At 39.6% G+C, this 18,438-nt stretch overlaps 1 protein-coding gene across 1 annotated transcript in view; it reads right to left on the minus strand.

Moving 5' to 3' along the window:
* Positions 1–309: 309 nt before the first annotated feature.
* CAT (catalase) overlaps positions 310–18,438 on the minus strand; it is a 35,313-nt gene continuing 17,184 nt past the window's right edge. The window contains exons 7-13 of the mRNA XM_011965543.1: positions 17,677–17,868; positions 17,080–17,232; positions 12,565–12,703; positions 9,706–9,836; positions 3,981–4,088; positions 1,329–1,412; positions 310–1,001 (exon numbers count right to left, since the gene is read on the minus strand). Coding sequence (XP_011820933.1) covers positions 936–1,001; positions 1,329–1,412; positions 3,981–4,088; positions 9,706–9,836; positions 12,565–12,703; positions 17,080–17,232; positions 17,677–17,868 — 873 coding nt within the window. The 3' untranslated portion in view covers positions 310–935. The remainder of the gene's footprint in view (positions 1,002–1,328; positions 1,413–3,980; positions 4,089–9,705; positions 9,837–12,564; positions 12,704–17,079; positions 17,233–17,676; positions 17,869–18,438) is intronic.

Consider the following 18,438-nt stretch of genomic DNA (forward strand, 5'->3'; position numbering starts at 1 on the left):
GGTTTTAAAAAGAAGGAAGAGGAAAGTAACTAGTGGTTCTGAGCCCATATTTTAAAAACTCAATCATAGGTAAGTGAGCAAATGGACAAGAGATTTAAGTAATTTTCAAAGTCAGGGCATTTGCTATTTTATCAGTGGCTCAGAAGGCTGTCCAAAGGCTATAGATTTAAACAAATAACATGGTGTCCTCGAGATACTAGCATTTCCATTTTTAAGGGTAAATATCTGAAAATGATGATGTTCAAATTAAGAGTCTGGTGGTGGTTTATAGTTATACATGGAGTCAAAAGAAATCAAATACCATCTCTATTCTTATATACGGATTATTTATTGTAAAAATGTAAGCAATTACAAAGTGATCTGTTGCGAAATCAGTGCAAATTAACACTAATGTAATTCCACGTGAAAAAAAAATGAATTTGATCAATTATAATCAGGAATAAACATTAAGCCATGATGGTGCTCAAGTTATTTTCTGACGACACTGGTGTATTAAATGTGCTTTTCCTATGAGAACCTTAGAAAAATAAAAACTTCTGAGTGGATCATCTTTATCTTTCCTTTTTATATAATTATAGCCATATTTTAATATAATAGGCCATGAGGTGATATGTAAACATACATAATTTCAACAAATTTTATCAAATAAAATCATATTTCTAGCTAGAAACTTTCCTTCTAATCATTTTAAATGAATAATCCAAGCAACTGTCAAAACAAATTTTTTTTTAAATGACTGTTAAACCCTAACCTTCATTTTCCCCTGGGGAAAGAGCATTAAAATTGTTACACGATCTGCTATGGAAAGCGGGATTCTCTATTTTGAAGCCACTAGCTTGCATTTGCGCATCTAGCACCTGAGAATCTTCATCCAGTGATGAGCGGGTTACACAGGTGAACGCTAAGCTTCGCTGCACAGGCGCAGGGCCCCGGCCTCACAGATTTGCCTTCTCCCTTGCAGCCAAGTGAGACTCAGACTGCACAAAGGTGTGAATCGCATTCTGTTTTAAGAGAACAAGATGGGCAGGTTAATCACGTCATACGAAGCAACGTGATATTTACTTAGTTTTAATATGTATGCAAATGAAAATAATAATTCAGAATTCATTCACTTTAACTGTCTTAAATTGCCCAGGGCTAAAATGAAGAGTATGTGTTTTGCTGGTGACTTCTTTCATCTCTCAAATGAATTTCTGCACAGCTGCTTAAGAAATCTAACAGTGGCAGGTAATGGCCCCTGCAGACTGTAATGCTGAGTGGTAACTAAGCTACGCCTACTCCAACCTAACACACACGGCCTCTGCGTGGCCAGGCTGCTCCCAGCTTACCTTAGGCTTCTCAGCATTGTACTTGTCCAGAAGAGTCTGGATGCGGGACCCGTATTCAGGGTGGACCTCAGTGAAGTTCTTGACCTAAGGCCAAAAGAAAATAAATGCAAGCATTACTCTAACTCCCTACTATATCACTCCGCAGTGACTGTGGTTTCCCAGTGTTTACTCTACAGGGGAGGAAAGATGTTTCAGCAGGAGGCAGTACTACAGGTGTTTAACAACGCCAGCCTCAGTTAAAACGCAGGTCCAGTGAACGCTCTGACATATACTGGCTGAGCAACCTCGGACAGGTCACTTAACTTATCTGAGCTCATGTCCCTCTGCCGAAATGCGCAAGAAAATGACACCTAATCAGTATAATTTAAAAAATACCATTTGGTCTTTGTCCCCCATTCCCGACACAGATCTAAAACCCTTCGAATTTACTGTCTTTTATATACTACTAAGATGATCCATGGGGGCCTAGATAGCTTCCTGATGGAGGCTGGCACCAGGAAGAACAAGCATGCGATCAGAAGGTTAGAACTTCCAGCCCCACCCCCAAACCTCCAGGGAGGCGAGAGGGGCTGGAGATTGTGTTCAATCACCCATAGCCAATAATTTCATCAATCATGCCTATGTCATAAAACCTCCAGAAAAACCTGCAACTGGCAAGGTCAGCAAGCGTCTGGATTGGTGCACACTCCAGGAGCTGGAAGGGCGGTCCACCCAGGGAGGCAGAGAAGCTCTGAGGCCTTCCCCCGTGCCCATCTTCCATTTGGCTATATTCTTTATAATAAATCGGTAATCATAAGTAAATCATTTTCCCGAGTTTTATGAGTCTTTCCAGCAAATTATCAAACCTGAGGAAAGTGCGTGCGAACCCCTAATTTGCAGTCAGAATCTGCATAAGTGTGTATAGCCAGGGTACCTCATTTGTCATCTAAAGTGGCAACTGACCCCTAAATCTCTGGGTTCTGACTCTAGCTCCAGGAGTTAGAATTGAATTGAGTTATAGGACACACAGTTGCTGTCAAAGAATTAGAGAATTGCTTATTGTTGGGGAAAAATGCGCATACAACCTAGGCCAGGCGCAGTGGCTCACACCTGTAATCCCAGCACTTTGGGAGGCCGAGGTAGGCGGATCACCTGAGGTCAGGAGTTCAAGACCGGTCTGGCTAACATGGCAAAACCCCATCTCTACTAAAAACACAAAAATTAGTCGGGCACGGTGGGGCATGCCTGTAGTCCAAGCTACTGGGGAGGCTGAGGCAGGAAAATCTCTTGAACCCAGGAGGCAGAGGTTGCAGTGAGCCGAGATCATGCCACTGCACTCCAGCCTGGGTGACAGAACAAGAATTCATCTTTAAAAAAAAAAAAACAAAAAACCCACACAACCTACCTCACAGGATGCTGTGAGAAAAATGCCGAGAGGTGAGCTGCATTTACTGCATGGAAACAGCTGACCTCAGAGTGAGCGCTTAACAAGTTACAGCGATTTATATTGAGAAACGGGCCCAGACACAGCCTAAAGTTAATGTGAAGGATACAAGAATACTGGTACATGGCAGCGCCACTCCATATACTTCAGGCAGGAATTCCCCAGCAGACAGCAAGAGGAGGCATGGCACTGGAAACCCATAAAAGCCTTACAGTTTCAGCATATGTGAAAGCAGAATGCCAAGGGTTCCAGCTCAGTTCTGCTACTTGCAAGCTGTCTTATCCATTCTCTCCAGTAAAAGAAGATAAATCCCGCCCTGCCTACTGCACAGAGCGCCCGTCAGGCTCTCTGCTGATACTTGAACCCAGGCCCTTGGACACAGCCCAGACACCTGCTAGCCCAGCTGCCCCTAGGAACAGAGAAGAAGCAACTAGGGGCCAAGGAAAAAGGGGGATTTCTAGATTTGCAAAAAGCTTAGCTCTGGGACAGGCCAGGAAACCAGAAGTGAGAGGGCTTCATGCAGCTCGATGAGCGACCATCAGAAATACCCCAGCACCTTAGCACGAAAGTCCAGCCTGCCTTTTGGAAGCACTGCAGTTCTTATTCCAGAAATCATGCAAATTTCTAGTTTGCATCTGAAGGAGGATCGCGGTATCATGACATTAAGCCTTTAGGCAGGTTTCAAACCATAAAAATGCAAAACAGAAAGAAAGACAGATTGACTGATTGACTGATTTTAGAGACAGGGTCTCCCCATGTTGTCCAGGCTGGCCCTGTACTCCTAGGCTCAAGCTATCCTCCCACCTCAAGCTCCCAAGTAGTTAGGACTACAGGTACACGCCATCACACCGGCTGATACATTTATTATCATCCAAAGTTTAAGTAGAATTGCAGCAGGACTCACATTTTGATATTGGACATTTACTATCTTGCACAGAACTTGGCTGCAGCCGAATTAAACAGCATAGGATAAAATTCACTCTGAACACAACTAAATTAGTACACATTGGACAAACAGCAAAGGACCAATGGATATGCCAGACCAGATAAAACACGGAAAGAGAATAATCAGAAGTTGGTTGGGGATTACTAGTTTTTTTTTTTGTTTTTTTTTAAGTCCTCCTAGGTCAAGTACAATAGTAATGGCACTTTCTTTTTAGGGTTCTCCCACACAGCTGCACTGTCTTCCCATGCCAGCAGAGGGCACCCTTCAGCTTACAAAGACTCACCGCTTTCTTCTGGATGAAAATTTGTGCATCTTTCAGGTGGCCTGCAATGTTCTCACACAGACGTTTCCTCTGTTCCTCATTCAGCACGTTCACATAGAATGCCCGCACCTGCTCAGGGAAAAGAGCAAGTGCAGAGACTCGAATCACCAGTTTATCACCAAAAAGTTCACCTACTACAACACTTATGAAATCAATGATAAAAAAAGTTAGAATTTAAGAATAATTTTAAATTACTAACTAAAACTGTCATTTGGGTTGTGTTCATTTTTTGTTTTAAGCAAAATAAGTAAAATTCATTTATTAATAGCTCTTAACTGCTTTCTAATAATATCCTTTATAGTAACTGCTATAAATCTCTTATAAATAGATCTACAATTTAAAACCTCACCACATGCTTAATACTGACAAGTCTAAAATGTGCAAGCTGCCTTTGAATGTAAACTTAGCACAATACAACCTTTGTTCAATTCACCCAGAACCATGGAGGAAAATAAAAACTAATGTAGCTAGAGATATAATTTGCTATATAGATATGTAATTATATATAGAGAGAGATAATATATCTAAAAACTACCTCATTTATACATGTGCATCTATAGTTATTCAGAAGCCAATATTTCTTAGGCAAAACATATGAATAGTGGTATTTTGCTAGATTATTGGGTTTGCCTCTAAAATAAATATCCATAAATTAAAATGAAAAATAGGAGCTTAGTATCAGGTATGTGAATCCGAGCAGTCTCTGCCCAATCCTGAAACAGGCTGTAGCTATGATTTTATTCTTACATTTCATTCATTCATCCCACTCATTCAACAAATATTGAGTATCTATAATGTGCCAGACTCTGTTCTATGTGCTGTTCTATTAATGTTTATAAAGTCCAATAATATCCAATTATCCAAAGTATCACCTTCATAACATATTAAGAGATGCATCATTTCCCTAAGTCATCAAATATCAGGCTATAATTATGTTTTTAAATTTTTGAGTAAAGTTTAAACCTGCTACCAAAGTTAATCAGACATAACACAATCTAATCAAAGTACTATACCTTGGGGATTTTCTCAGGCCTATCTCCAATTCACTAATTCTCTCTTCAGCTGTATTTGACGTATTTTGTGAAAACATCGACTGGGTCACATTTGAGTTTCTATTTCAAACGTGAAATATCTGCTGAGTTTTTATTTCATGGATAGTAATTTTTGTTTCTAGAAAATATTATTTGGTTCTTTTTCAAATTTACCTGTTTTTCTCCTCATATCCTATTGTCTTAATAATATTCCCTTTTTGCATCTCTTTAAATATGTATGTTTATTTTAAAGCCTCTTTTCAATGATCATGTCTATGATTCTTCCATCTATTATTGCATGTGTAATTTCTCATTAGATTTCCTTGTATGTATTATAATTTTTCACTATGACTCATCTTCAACAGGAGTTATCTTCTGCAAAAGTACCAAATGTATCCTAGTTGTAAAAGTGTCTTCCTGTGGTGATTTTCTCATCTCTGCAAAGACCTAACAGGGTTCACTGATTCACTTGTTTCTCAGTTAGTCTTTCATGGTTCCAACTGGAATAAGAATGCAGGGACCTCATTTGAGCACAGCATAGGGGAAGGATTCCCAGTTTCTTGGAGTTGACTGCTTCCATTCAAAGCCCACATGCTTCCAAGCTGCATCCTCAGTCTGATGGGTAGTTGAGGTGCCCTTTCCTGGTTCTCACCATTATGCCAAGAGCTGAGCTCTAGTTCTGTGAAAAATGTGAGGCCTGTGGCCTCAACTCCTAACCCCTTAGAGGCATAAAATCTTCACAAGGTACAAATCAGGTCTGGTTACCATTACACAATATATACTTTCAATGTTCATGCACTACTCTGATTCCTTTTTCATTTGTGGGACTTGGAAATTAAAACTTTCTGGTTTTTTTAGCCCAGCTACATTATTAAAAAAAATTAATCCTTCTATGGGAAAACTGGGACAGTAAAAAATAAAACAAATACAAAAACTTAATTTAGCATGTCTATATGTGAGAAGTAGAAGAAAAGCCTCCCGTGTCAGCTCAATTTGCCATCTTGAATCTCAATCTACACCTCAGTCTGTCACCTCAATCTACAATCTTGAACATCTTAAAGTGTAAGAATTTGTTCCTGCAATTCCAGTGGAATGCTGCAGCCAGGTTGCTTATGACAATAGAAACACAGCCATTATAGAGATTAAATTACATAAACTTATAATTAAGTATAGTACAAACAAAAGTAATACTCAAAACATCATTTCCTAATTAATAAATATTACCTATGTTTTTGAAGTCATTTGTGTCTACTGTATCACTATGGGGGAAATACTATATAACAGTGATATAGTACATCATTTTGCAATGCCACAGGTTTAGTGACATCACGTTAGTAGCCTGAAATCAGCCCTATGAAATATTTCCACCATGAAAATGGATAAACACTACAAACCAGGGCTTTCTCCCCAGGTAGCCAGCTGTTAAATATTTATAAACACACCACTGAATAAAATCCACTTTAAAAAAAAACCTTGCTGTCTCAGAGATTTAGTTAATCACTTTTACAACTAGGATACATTTGGTACTTTTGCAGAAAATAACTCCTGTTGAAGAATGAGTCATAGTGAAAAATTATAATATATACAAGGAAACCCAATGAGAAATTACACATGCAATAATAGATGGAAGAATCACAGACATGATCATTGGAAAGAGGCTTTAAAATAAACATACACATTTAAAGAGATGCAAAAAAGGAATATTATTAAGACAACAGGATATGAGGAGAAAAACAGGTAGATATGAAAAAGAACCAAATAACATTTTTTGTTGTTGTTGTTTTAGTTTTGGTTTTTGTTCTTGTTGTTGTTTTGAGACAGAGTTTTGTTCTTGTTGCCCAGGTTGGAGTGCAATGGTGCAGTCTCAGCTTGCTGCAACCTCTACCTCCCGAGTTCAAGTGATTCTCCTGCCTCAGCCTCCCAAGTAGCTGGGATTACAGGCACCTGTCACCATGCCCAGCTAATTTTTTTGTATTTTTTGTAGAGATGGGGTTTCACCACGTTGACCAGGCTGGTTTCAAACTCCTGATCTCAGGAGATCCACTTGCCTTGGCCTGCCAAAGTGCTGGGGTTACAAGTGTGAGCCACCATACCCAGCCTACAGGTTTAAGGGTTAAACAAAAAAAAAAAAGTATGTGTACATATTCCGTCACCCGGGGTGGAATGCAGTAGAGCAATCATAGCTCACTACGGCCTCGAACTCCTCAGATGAAGTAGCCTTGATAATATCTATTGTTCTATCTTCCAATTCACTAATCTTCTCTTCAGCCATGTTAACCTCCTTTAAAAGCCATCTACTAAATTCTAATTTCAGTTGTTACATTTTCTAGTTATGTCCATTCAACTCTTTTTCTATAGCTTAAAGTTCTCTTACTAAATTCTTCATGCTGTCATCTATTTTCTTACACCTATTAATTTGTCATTTTAAAACCTGTATCTGACAGTTCCATTATTTAAGCCTTCAGTAGGTTTGTTTCTACTGTCAGTTTGTAGGAGGTTTTCTCTCCCTCTTGATTTTCAGTCAGAAGGTCTTAATGTGTTAGGTGCCTTGTCATTTATTGTTGAATGCTGAACATTTCCATATAAAAAGGTCTAGAATCATTTGAGGTTCTATTTTCCACCAAAGAAAATTTTGTTTGCTTCTGACAGATGGCGTAGAGAGAGATCACCTTAATCCAATCTGAGACTGAGCAGAGGCAAAGTTGTGTTTCATGTTTTGTGAGAGCAAGTTTATTTCAAGTTTGCCCTTATTCCTAGGCACGGCCCTTCAGGGATTTCAACTGAAAGCCTTGAGTGTAACTAGAGGCTCTGCTTCTTTGCAGACCTTGAATTCCAATTTTTGTCCCTTCAGACTCATAAGACTGCTGTAAACACCACTCAGCTTCTGGACCAGTGCTTACAAATTAACAAATACCTCAAGAGGAAACCAAATGTCAAATTTACTTCTCTGCACTGTTTTTTCTGCACTTCTTTTCTATCTTTGATCTTGATCCTTTAAATCTTTGTTGCTTTGTTAGCTCTCCAAAGCCTTCAAACAAATGCTTTATGTATTTTACCTACCTTTTCAATGTTCTCCATGAAATGGTAAGTATGATACAAGCTAGTCTGCCATAGACAGAGGCAAGCCCAAGTGAATCATTTTTAAGAGAATAAATCTGGACCTTCTTATGTATTTCCCATGTGATACATCATCACAGAATTATGCTATGAATCTATAACAATAGTACTGTGATTACTTAAAAACCATACTATATCCTATATAGTGATAAGAAACTCTCTCAATAAAATAAGGATGAGCACATAATACATTTTCATGTAGAAGCAATAGCCTCATTAATTAAGTTTTGCAAGGGTTGTATCAGCTGGTTTAATACCTGTATTGACCTTACATAGGCAAAATTATTTGAGAGGCAGGGAATGTACTGTAACATACTTGGTGTCATCCGCATCACCAAAAATAATGCGGTTACATAAAAGGTTTGCAGGAAATGTTTTAAGCTCATCTAAAAATGGTTTATATCCTACGATAATGTAATTTCTTTTTTATATATACATATATATGTATATACGTAAATGCTTTTCAAGCAAAGATATCCTCACAGTGAATTAATTCATGTATTTAAGTATCTTTTACTTGGAACCCACACTCACAAACTGAGAAACTAGAAATAGGTTCTAATCTAATTTAAATACTAAGTTTAACACTAACTGCTCAGAGCTCTAGAACAACTATACTTTTAACTTTATTATTTTATTGTGTGTGATATAAGTTGCACTGGACACATTAAGGAGGCAGCTGCCCACCCACAGGCCCTTTCAAGTCTGAGGGCCTCCTTCATAGCATGTGCTGAAACAGCCCTTAGGGCAGCTATAAGCGACTGGAAAGAGGATGAGCACTTGACCTGGGGCAGTTAACTAGAGGCTGACCAAGGCCAATGGTGCAACCTGGGGTGAAAAGATTAGCTAAGTCAATAGGATTCCATCTCTCTAGAATCTGAGATAGACATGTTGAGAGAAGGAGTAAAAGGTGGTCCAAAAAAAAAAGAGTAATACATGGAGAAAGATGCCTTAAAGGAGAAACCATCGTGGAAAAGACACAACAATGATAAAGCAGAAGCTCTGACGCAGACAGGAGAAAACAGGAAGCCGTGGTAAAAATAATCAATTAGCACCAGCAAGCAGAAGCAGACAGATGGAGAATAAACCACGTGAAGGGCGAGCTCTGCAGTGGAAACGCCCACACTCTTGTGGTCGAGGCTCCTGGAGCTATTTTGGATCTCTAGTTCTAGTCCTTGAACCTGGGCTGTCCTGCCCAGATTCTTAGATTTGTCTCCACATACGCTGTATATGCTCATTTCTTAAATTCCCACGAAATCACTGTTTCCCCGATGTCCCCCTCCCCATATCCCTTCAATAAAGTTTGAAGAAACTGAGACGGAGTCTCCATACCTTGAGGCAAAAGACCAGAGGAATAAAACCCTTCAACTCCAGCCAGTTAGGGGCCCAATTTACTATCACAGATGAGTCTTCCTTGAATTTAATTTAAGATACATCAGACAGTTTGGGCGTTGCGGGGTTGGGGGGGGTGCAGATTATGCAGGCATTGACAAGGAGAATTAGCAGGTGACTTCCATAGCAGACAAAGAAGTCATTACCTGAGTAACATTATCATCATTGGCAGTGTTGAATCTCCGCACTTCTCCAGAATATTGGGTGCTGTGCTCCAGGACAGAAGGCTGTTGTTCTGGAGCACCAAAGCTGTTAGGGTAGTAATTTGGAGCACCACCTTCAAAAGAAAACCACCCAGATGCACTTAGGAAGAAAAGTCAAGTAAATCTGCAAATAATCACTGTGATGAGAAATAAATTTAAGTGGTAATCAAATACACATGTACACATACACAGATATAAACACAACACACACATGTTATTTTTAATTTCCTGCATTTAGCTACAGGTAGTATGAAGATTCTTAGGGAACGTTGCCATCTGCTAAATGCTTGCAGAAGCTGCCGCACTTTATGAATGAATCTCAAAGTCCCTTTTGACACTTCGAAGGGTCTCATCTATCAAGTCTTCTGAGGCTTACAGCACATGTAGAAGTTTACACACGTGTGCTTGATTTGGCCACCATACAGGGATGAGGTTCAAAGACACATTTCAAAATTGACTTAAAAAATTGTGTCATTTGGACTCGGGTTCAATTCAAACACTGCATCACAAAATTCTTGACGGAAATCTGAAAGTTCTGGTTCTGCTCCTTGAATCTACAGACACAAGCATGGGGCTCTGTGATGTGACCTGACTGCTGCAAGGTCACACAGAAGCCAGTGGTAGATGTGGGGTTGGAACTCTGGGTTCTTTGTCTCCTCCAGCCCAGCATATACAGTATTTCCATTACAGAACTCTACTTTGCTATTCCTTGAAGTGTTTTTAGGATTCTCAGGGTATCTCTCCTTTACTGACGATGATGACTTTGTTCCATTGTAGCTTCACTTTCACACTCTCCACAGATCAATAAAAAAAGAATTTTTAAAAAAATGTGGTAATTGTATATCAGCACTTACTTATCTGGACTTGTAAGAAACAGTGACAAATACAATCAATATATTTTCTTTGACTTTTGAAATAAATTATGAGGCTTTTTTTTCATTTTGGCATATTTATTTTCTCAACTATACTTTGCTTTGGCTGACATTAGCAGAAGCATTCATTACCCGAGCACACACTGCCTAAACAGGAGTGGCCCAGAAACATATTAAGTGGTTTGAGTAAACCAATCTGGGGTTGGAATTTTAGCCAGCTCACTGCCATAACAGATCACACACAGTAGATATCAAGAGATACCTATGTATGACATTCATCAAGACACCAAGTGTGTGTGTAGGGGAAGGAAGAATACCATATTATTATGGAGCCCAATTATTAGCTCAAGAAATTCAACAGATCAGCCACATCTACATGAAAAGCAAAATGCTCCAACAACCAGCCATCACAGTGTTTTCTTCATTAAGAATTAGCTCTTTGAAATGTGCCTAGTTAATTTTTAAAATCCTGCTTCCAAATGAGCTCTGACCTTTACTCAAAGTGGGAGTTGTCTTTAAGGCACTGACCACAAGAACAAATAAGCTCTTTCACGGAGCTTCAGGGTCATAGCCCAAATGCTCTACTTTTAAAATCAGGCCAAGCACAGTGGCTCATGCCTGTAATCCCAGCACTTTGGGGGTCCAAAGTGGGTGGATCACCTGAGTTCAAGAGTTCAGGACCAGCCTGGCCAATGAAACCCTGTCTCTACTAAAAATACAAAAACTAGGTGGCGTGGTGGCACACTCCTATAGTTTCAGCTACTCAGGAGGCTAAGGCATGAGAATCGCTTGAACCCGGAGGGGGAGGCTGCAGTGAGCCAAGATCATGCCACTGCACTCCAGCCTGGGCAACAGAGTGAGACTCTGTCTCAAAAATAAATAAATAGATAAATAAATATAGCAAAATGTAACAGCTGTGGCCTTTGGGTGTTGGGACTATATGGGTATTTTTCTTTTTTCATCTTTTTCCTATATTTTCCAAATTTTCTTTAGGACACATGTATTATTTTTATCATAGAAAAATAAACTTTGTTTGAATATAGACATCTGTGGCTATAAATATAAATCATCAGTAAAATTTCTAAAGGGATCAAGGCATGCAGTCCACATTACTAAAACACATGTCCTAAATGGGAAAAGAAAATAACTAAGATCTATATTAAACTGTGGAATAGTAAAAGGAAAAAACTTCAATCAAGCATTCTGCTTGACTTATTAGAATAACTAGAACTGGAGGCTGCTTGTATATGACACCAAAAAAAAAGTAGTTAAAAGAAAAAGATTGTAAGTTTGATAAATGAGTTCCAAAAAAAACAAAAAGTGGTAGAGTTGATTCACATGACTTTATTCACTTAGGGAAAAATGAAGGGAGGGGAATCCTTTGACTTGCTCTGCCTCCCCTACTCTCTTCTCCCCAGCCTTCCCTGCTAATTCTAGCTCCCTTCCAAATTCTAGCTAGGGCTAAACCTGCTCCTCCGGGGCCACAACAGAACTGCAAAGAGAAACAAAAGACTCCAACTCTTGGCTTTCGCACTTCTATGGGTCTAAGTCTTGGTGATTTCACAGTGATTTCAGGAACTGTCCTTTTTGGTGAAGAGTCTTCAAAACCTAACTTCTAAGCTGGATGCTACCGTACTCTAGCCAGTGTGAAAGATCTTACTCCCTGCTTTTAACTACTGGATACAAGTAATATCTGAAGTGGAAACTCTCAATAAAATATATAAAATAGATTAAAAGCATGGAGAGTCCTCAGGCAGCCTAAATCTTCACTGCTGGGCAAAAAAATGCCCAGTTAGCAGCACCTGGAGAGCACCTTCACCAAGCAGGAGGTCCTGCGGGGCCACCTTGAGAGCCACTGGCCTGGCCTCCCGCCCATCTGCTCCACATGCCCTCTGCCCGCGCAGGGGGAGCCCAATGTCTCAAGGCCTACCCTGATTGTCCTGCATGCACATGGGGCCGTCACGCTGGTAGTTGGTCACTCGAGCACGGTAGGGACAGTTCACAGGTATCTGAAGATAATTGGGTCCCAGGCGGTGGCGGTGAGTGTCAGGATAGGCAAAAAGGCGGCCCTGCAGTAATAAACGCAATAGATACTGACTAGGGGCAGTAACATATAACATAGGAATGGGCTGTAAACTTCATTCTGAAATTTGAAGTACAAAGCACTCTGTACATGGTTACCATAAAATTCTGCCTTTCCCCCTACTTAAGAGTGAAGCCTCTACTCTTGTAAGTTCTCCCTAACTGAACAGTTCTTAATTTCCCAGGCCCTATGGCCAACCACAAATCTTCCCGTCTGTTTTAGGCAATAATAGCTTTTTTTTCCCTTCTGCATAACAAGTTAGTGTCTTGTCTTATACTGTATTACGTGCTGTTCCCAAGGAAGTATCACATTACAAAACAAATGTGCTAGAACATTAACTAACTGAAATATTGAATTAATTCTATTCCTCCTCATTCCCTTACTCCAGGGGAGGCACCAATCATTTGCTCTTAACAAAAAGCAACAAATTTCTACAAAACCAACAGTATGGGAAATTCTTCAAATAAGCACTTCCAACTGGGCACAGTGGCTCATGCCTATTATAATCTCAGCACTCTGGGAGGCCAAGGTGGGAGGATCACTTGGGCCCAGTTGTTTGAGACCAGCCTGGGCAACACAGCAAGACCTGTCTCTACAAAAAAAAAAAAAATTAAAACATTAGCCAAGCATGGTGGCATGTGCCTGTAGTCCCAGCTACTCCAAGAGGGTGAAGTGGGAGGACTGCTTGGCCCAGGGGGTTGAGGCAGCAGTGAGCTGCAATCGTGTCACTGTACTCCAGCCTGGACAACAGAGCAAGATCAGGAAAAAAAAAAGTACCTCCCATGCTGCCTTCTGAATTATTTCAGATACACTTTGAGCTCTGAGACTTTCTAGATATGAACAACAATAAAGAAAATCTATGGTTCAAAATGAAAGCCCTACAATGCCAAAAGTCATGAATCTAAGATTAAATTATGTTCCATATTAACCAAGGCAAGGATGGCAAGCATTCTGAAATTTCTTCCAGTTAATGCTTAAACAAAAGCTTTAAGATAAATTCCACATTAATCTTAACATCTAATGATTGAACTATTCTCATTATTCCTACTTCTTTTCTATAAGCAATTTTTCTTCCACTAAATTTATCACTGGCCTTGAATCTTAAAAGTATTTTTAGATCCCTAATTCTATGAGGCAAAATAAAAACCAAATTGAATAAGGCAACTTAAGCAATAACTTTGTACCAAATCACTGATACCAACAGACTTAATCCAGTCCCAGGGTTCTGTCAATATTTTGCTCTTGGCTGAATGACTCCCTCTTATCATCATTTCAAATAGCCTAAGGTCATATTTAGATGACCAGCCATGCAGTCATAACCAAAACTCAGCTATAGGTTGGAAGCTGGTTGTCTCCTCTGGCTCAAAAAGTTGTGCTCTTGACTCCATCAACAGGATAGGAGATACAATCCTGCCGTGGGCAGCTCCTGAATGTAGCCTCTATCACATAATTCTGATTTTGTGTCACCCTGTGTTTATCAGGCAACCTTACGCCACCTATGGGTGGAGACCAGCAAAGGTTGGGAAATGGGCACAGTGAGGTCATACCCTGACACCAGTTTGAATCTAGGCCTTCCCCAAGGCCCTGTGCCTGAACTCCCTTGCTGAGTGGGAAAGCCTTTCCCACTCAAGCAACCGGCTCAACTTCTCCAACTCTTGGCAAAATACAGAGAATGAGAGCAAGAAAAGCTGCACCTGTGTCCTCAGGTATTCAGGGGACAGTCTCTCCATGACTTGTATTATATTGTTTGTCCATTTCATCATGGTGTGGCTCACCACTTTGGATAAAGTTATAAAACTTATTAACATGACCTTGTTAAAAGACACCTGTAAACACTGCCCATTCATATACCAACTGCCACTGCCTAGGCTACAATACTCATGAGCTCTCAGCAAGAATAACCCCAAAGCCCTCCTAACTGGCTTTCCACTTCCAGTCCAACAAGACAATCTACATACTCCCTACTCAAAAATCTCAAATCATTCCTTAATGGTCACCAAATGGCTAAATGAGTAAAACAGTCCTTCCCTAACTGTATGGCTCCTCACAGGCTCCATGGTATTGGAACTCATAGCTAAATGACCTAAGAAGGGTGGGGAAAAGCTAGGCTAGAAACAGTAACTCGACAAACTTACGAAAGCTCTTCCAAACACTTTCTAAAACTCAACTTAAAAAAAAAAACCTATAAAGAGTACACTGAACTTAAAATAGATATATTTGCCCGAACTGAAATTAATACTAATAGAAATTACATTAATTTCTACTTGTCATCCTTTTTCAGGACTCTCTTCCCCACTGTTTCAATAGCTGCCTTAGACATTTGCTTTCTTAGGATGTAGAGAATATGTATTTGCTTTGCAGTCCTTTTCTAGGGGGCCTAGTTCTCCATTCAAATCTTCACTGTTCTTCAAATTCTATAACTCAGTGCTGCTAACTGCCTCACGGTCCCACTGCGGTTCCAAAGACCCATGGTGACTTGGATTCTTGTGAAAACAGTTTAGGCAACCTTGTATTCCTCAATCCATTCCCTCCCTGTCTAACCAGAGTTATGCAGCCTTAGCTCTGCCCATGACAATTTCATGCCTTGGCAAATCCCATTAGCTTCACCCTCACACAGTTCAGCCACCAGGCAGGGAGTTTCAGGGCCCAGGGTCACACTGTTTTAGCTTCCTCTACTCCCTGGTTTCAATGCAACTTCTGCTTTTCCTCTGAGAACTGCCTGACTTTCCTTTTTCTATTCCCAACCCCTAGTTCCCGCTTTTTCTATTTATCACCAAGAGGAGTGATTCTACTCAATACATCCCAGACCACATTTCTCAAAACTGAAGAAAGTTCTTCATTCCTACTCAAGCATTTAAGTTCCCCTCTGACATATACTCAACGAACCTATCCAAATTCTATTCTTCTCATTCAGGAAAGAGTGACTGTTTATAGTTTCAACACACCTAACATGTTCCATCATTGTGCCTATACTCAAGTCCTTCTCCTGCCCCATTTTACCTACTAAAAATCAAAATCCTATCTATTCTTCAAAACAATCTCAAATGTTACCTCGTTCATGAAACTCTGTGGCCGGCCTCCTATCAGACAAAATTTTGCCTCCTGGATCACCATGGCACTCTGCCTTACGTTATGGCACCCAAGACAGTCCACCATACACAACAGACAGGTACTCAATTTATAATAGTTGAACTGAACTAAAAACTAATGAAAAACTTACTTTCTATAAAAGCCTCAGATGCTCCCCAATGTCGTAACCAAAAAAGTTATTTTTTAAAAAACTTAAGCTTGTCCTCCATGCAGACTGAAACCTGAACTGGAATCAGATACTTTACATAAGAAGTAACCTTCAGTCGCTGTGGTCTGATTTGGGGTACAATCTTTAACCTTTGTTTCAAGGTCACAATCCAAAACCACAAGAGATCGATTTACACAGTAATTATTAAGCCAATTATTTTCCTACTGATTCTGATCCAAAGTAGAATTTTTCACTCTTGGTACTCTTGAAAGAGCATATTAAAAAGTAAAACATACTGATAGCTTAACAACATTAGCAAGGTGAATGGTTAATCCACTGCCTTTATCACTGGCAGCATACATGCAGTTCATAAAAATCATCCCTAGATCTCTTTTTACAAATGGAAATATTCAAGCATCACCGTGAAATAGAAAATGAGGCCGGCAGCAGCGGCTCACGCCTGTAATCCCAGCACTTTGGGAGGCCGAAGCAGGCAGATCACTTGAGGTCAAGAGTTTGAGACCAGCCTGGCCAACATGGCAAAACCCCGTCTCTACTAAAAATACAAAAATTAGCTGGGCATGGTGGCGGGTGCCTGTAATGGCAGCTAATCAAGAGGCTGAGGCAGGAGGATTGCTTGAACCTGCGAGGCGGAGGTTGCAGTGAGCCGAGATCACACCACTGTACTTCAGCCTGGGCAATGGAGCAAGATCCCATCTCAAAAAAAAAAAAAAAGAAAATGAATACAGTTAGGCTTACCAAGGTATTATAATTAATTAACCATACTTCAGTTACAGACCGAACAAATGATGTTTCACTCTACCAATACTTAAGGTATTTCTATTATGTCTTTTTCTTTTTTTTTAATTAAGAGACTAAGTATTCTTGTCTTCACATATGTAGGGACTTTACCATGGAATTTTGTTTATACTTGGTTTTTTCAAGGAATGCTCACTGAAGGATAGTTTACCTCAGTGAGTCCCACAAGGTAACCAAGCACCTAGATTAAAGTTCAAGTAATGTTCTCGTTAATTCCTCATATAAGGATCATGCCAAGCTGCACATTTTGTGTGTGCACACTCACATGGACACCTGCCTCAAACATCTCAATCCACCAGGCTCACCTGAAGCATTTTGTCAGGGCTGCTCTCAATGCCAGGGGGCATGTTGCTTGGGTCGAAGGCTATCTGTTCAACCTCAGCAAAGTAATTAACTGGATTCCGGTTTAAGACCAGTTTACCAACTGGGATGAGAGGGTAGTCCTTGTGAGGCCAAACCTGAAAATGATGTCATATTCATAATTAACAGGCAATCAACCAAAGGAAATTAAAGCTACCCACAAAAATACCAGATTTCACATACAATCAAGCCAATGAAAATAATTTTTAAATCCAATAAAACATAAGAATTTAAGACGAGTGCCTTAGTTAAATCTTTCACAATAGGAAGTGGTAAGTACTGACAGTTTCCCTAGGAAAAAGTACATCAGCTTTTCATAATCTGTTCCCTGTTAATAACAATATATGAAGCCACATACACATACTCAATGAAATGACAAACAGGAATGTGGAAGCAAGATGCTGGTAAAGGACACTCTGAAGTGGTACCCTCTGTATTTTGTATATGACTTCCCCATCGTTATAATTGTTTGACTAGATTTTTTTTCTAATTAGGTAAGAAGAGACTTAAAAAAGAAAACAATATAGCTGTTACTGACTCACCTTGGTGAGATCAAATGGATTAAATGGAAAAGTTTCTGCCTGATTAAATGTCATGACCTGGATGTAAAAAGTCCAGGAGGGGTAGTTTCCTGTGGCAATGGCGTTAAAAAGATCCCGGATGCCATAGTCAGGATCTTCCTGGGAAAGTCTCGCCGCATCTTCAACAGAAAGGTTTTTGATGCCCTGGTCAGTCTACAAAATGAGAGAAAGAAGCTCCAATGGAAACTTATTGGCAAAGTTATCAAAATGTAATCAGTAATTCATTGAAGGATTATGAGTAACACCACCCAAAGAATGAACTTTCTTTACAACAATACTTCCATTGTTCAAATCTGATACTAATGAATTTATCAACAAGAAATTCTATTTGATTATCCCAATACTTTTAAATGTCAAGGAAATCCCAGCTACACATTTCATATTTAAAATCAGTCCTATCTGTTTATGTATTCTATTATTTGAATTTTTACACTCATGTTACTTTCCAAATCAGAAAAATCAAAATGTATCTTAAAAGTAGGCAAAGGATTAATAAAATTAAAGGACTACTTCCCTTTTACCGTGAAGTAATGTTTTAATTCCACTTCATGATAGCTCAAATCAATTACTGAGACTGTGCTCAGCTAGTATACCTTCACCCCTGTCCTATTCCTTTTTTAAAAAAAAATAAATTATAGAATCATAGCTCATAGAGCTGAAAAGAACTTCAGTACAACTACCTGGAACTAGTTCTCTGACTATGAGCAGGCAAAATTAATATTC

This window comes from Mandrillus leucophaeus, unplaced genomic scaffold (genome assembly GCF_000951045.1).
Source record: "Mandrillus leucophaeus isolate KB7577 unplaced genomic scaffold, Mleu.le_1.0 Scaffold73, whole genome shotgun sequence".
In the NCBI taxonomy this organism is placed as follows: Eukaryota; Metazoa; Chordata; class Mammalia; order Primates; family Cercopithecidae; genus Mandrillus; species Mandrillus leucophaeus.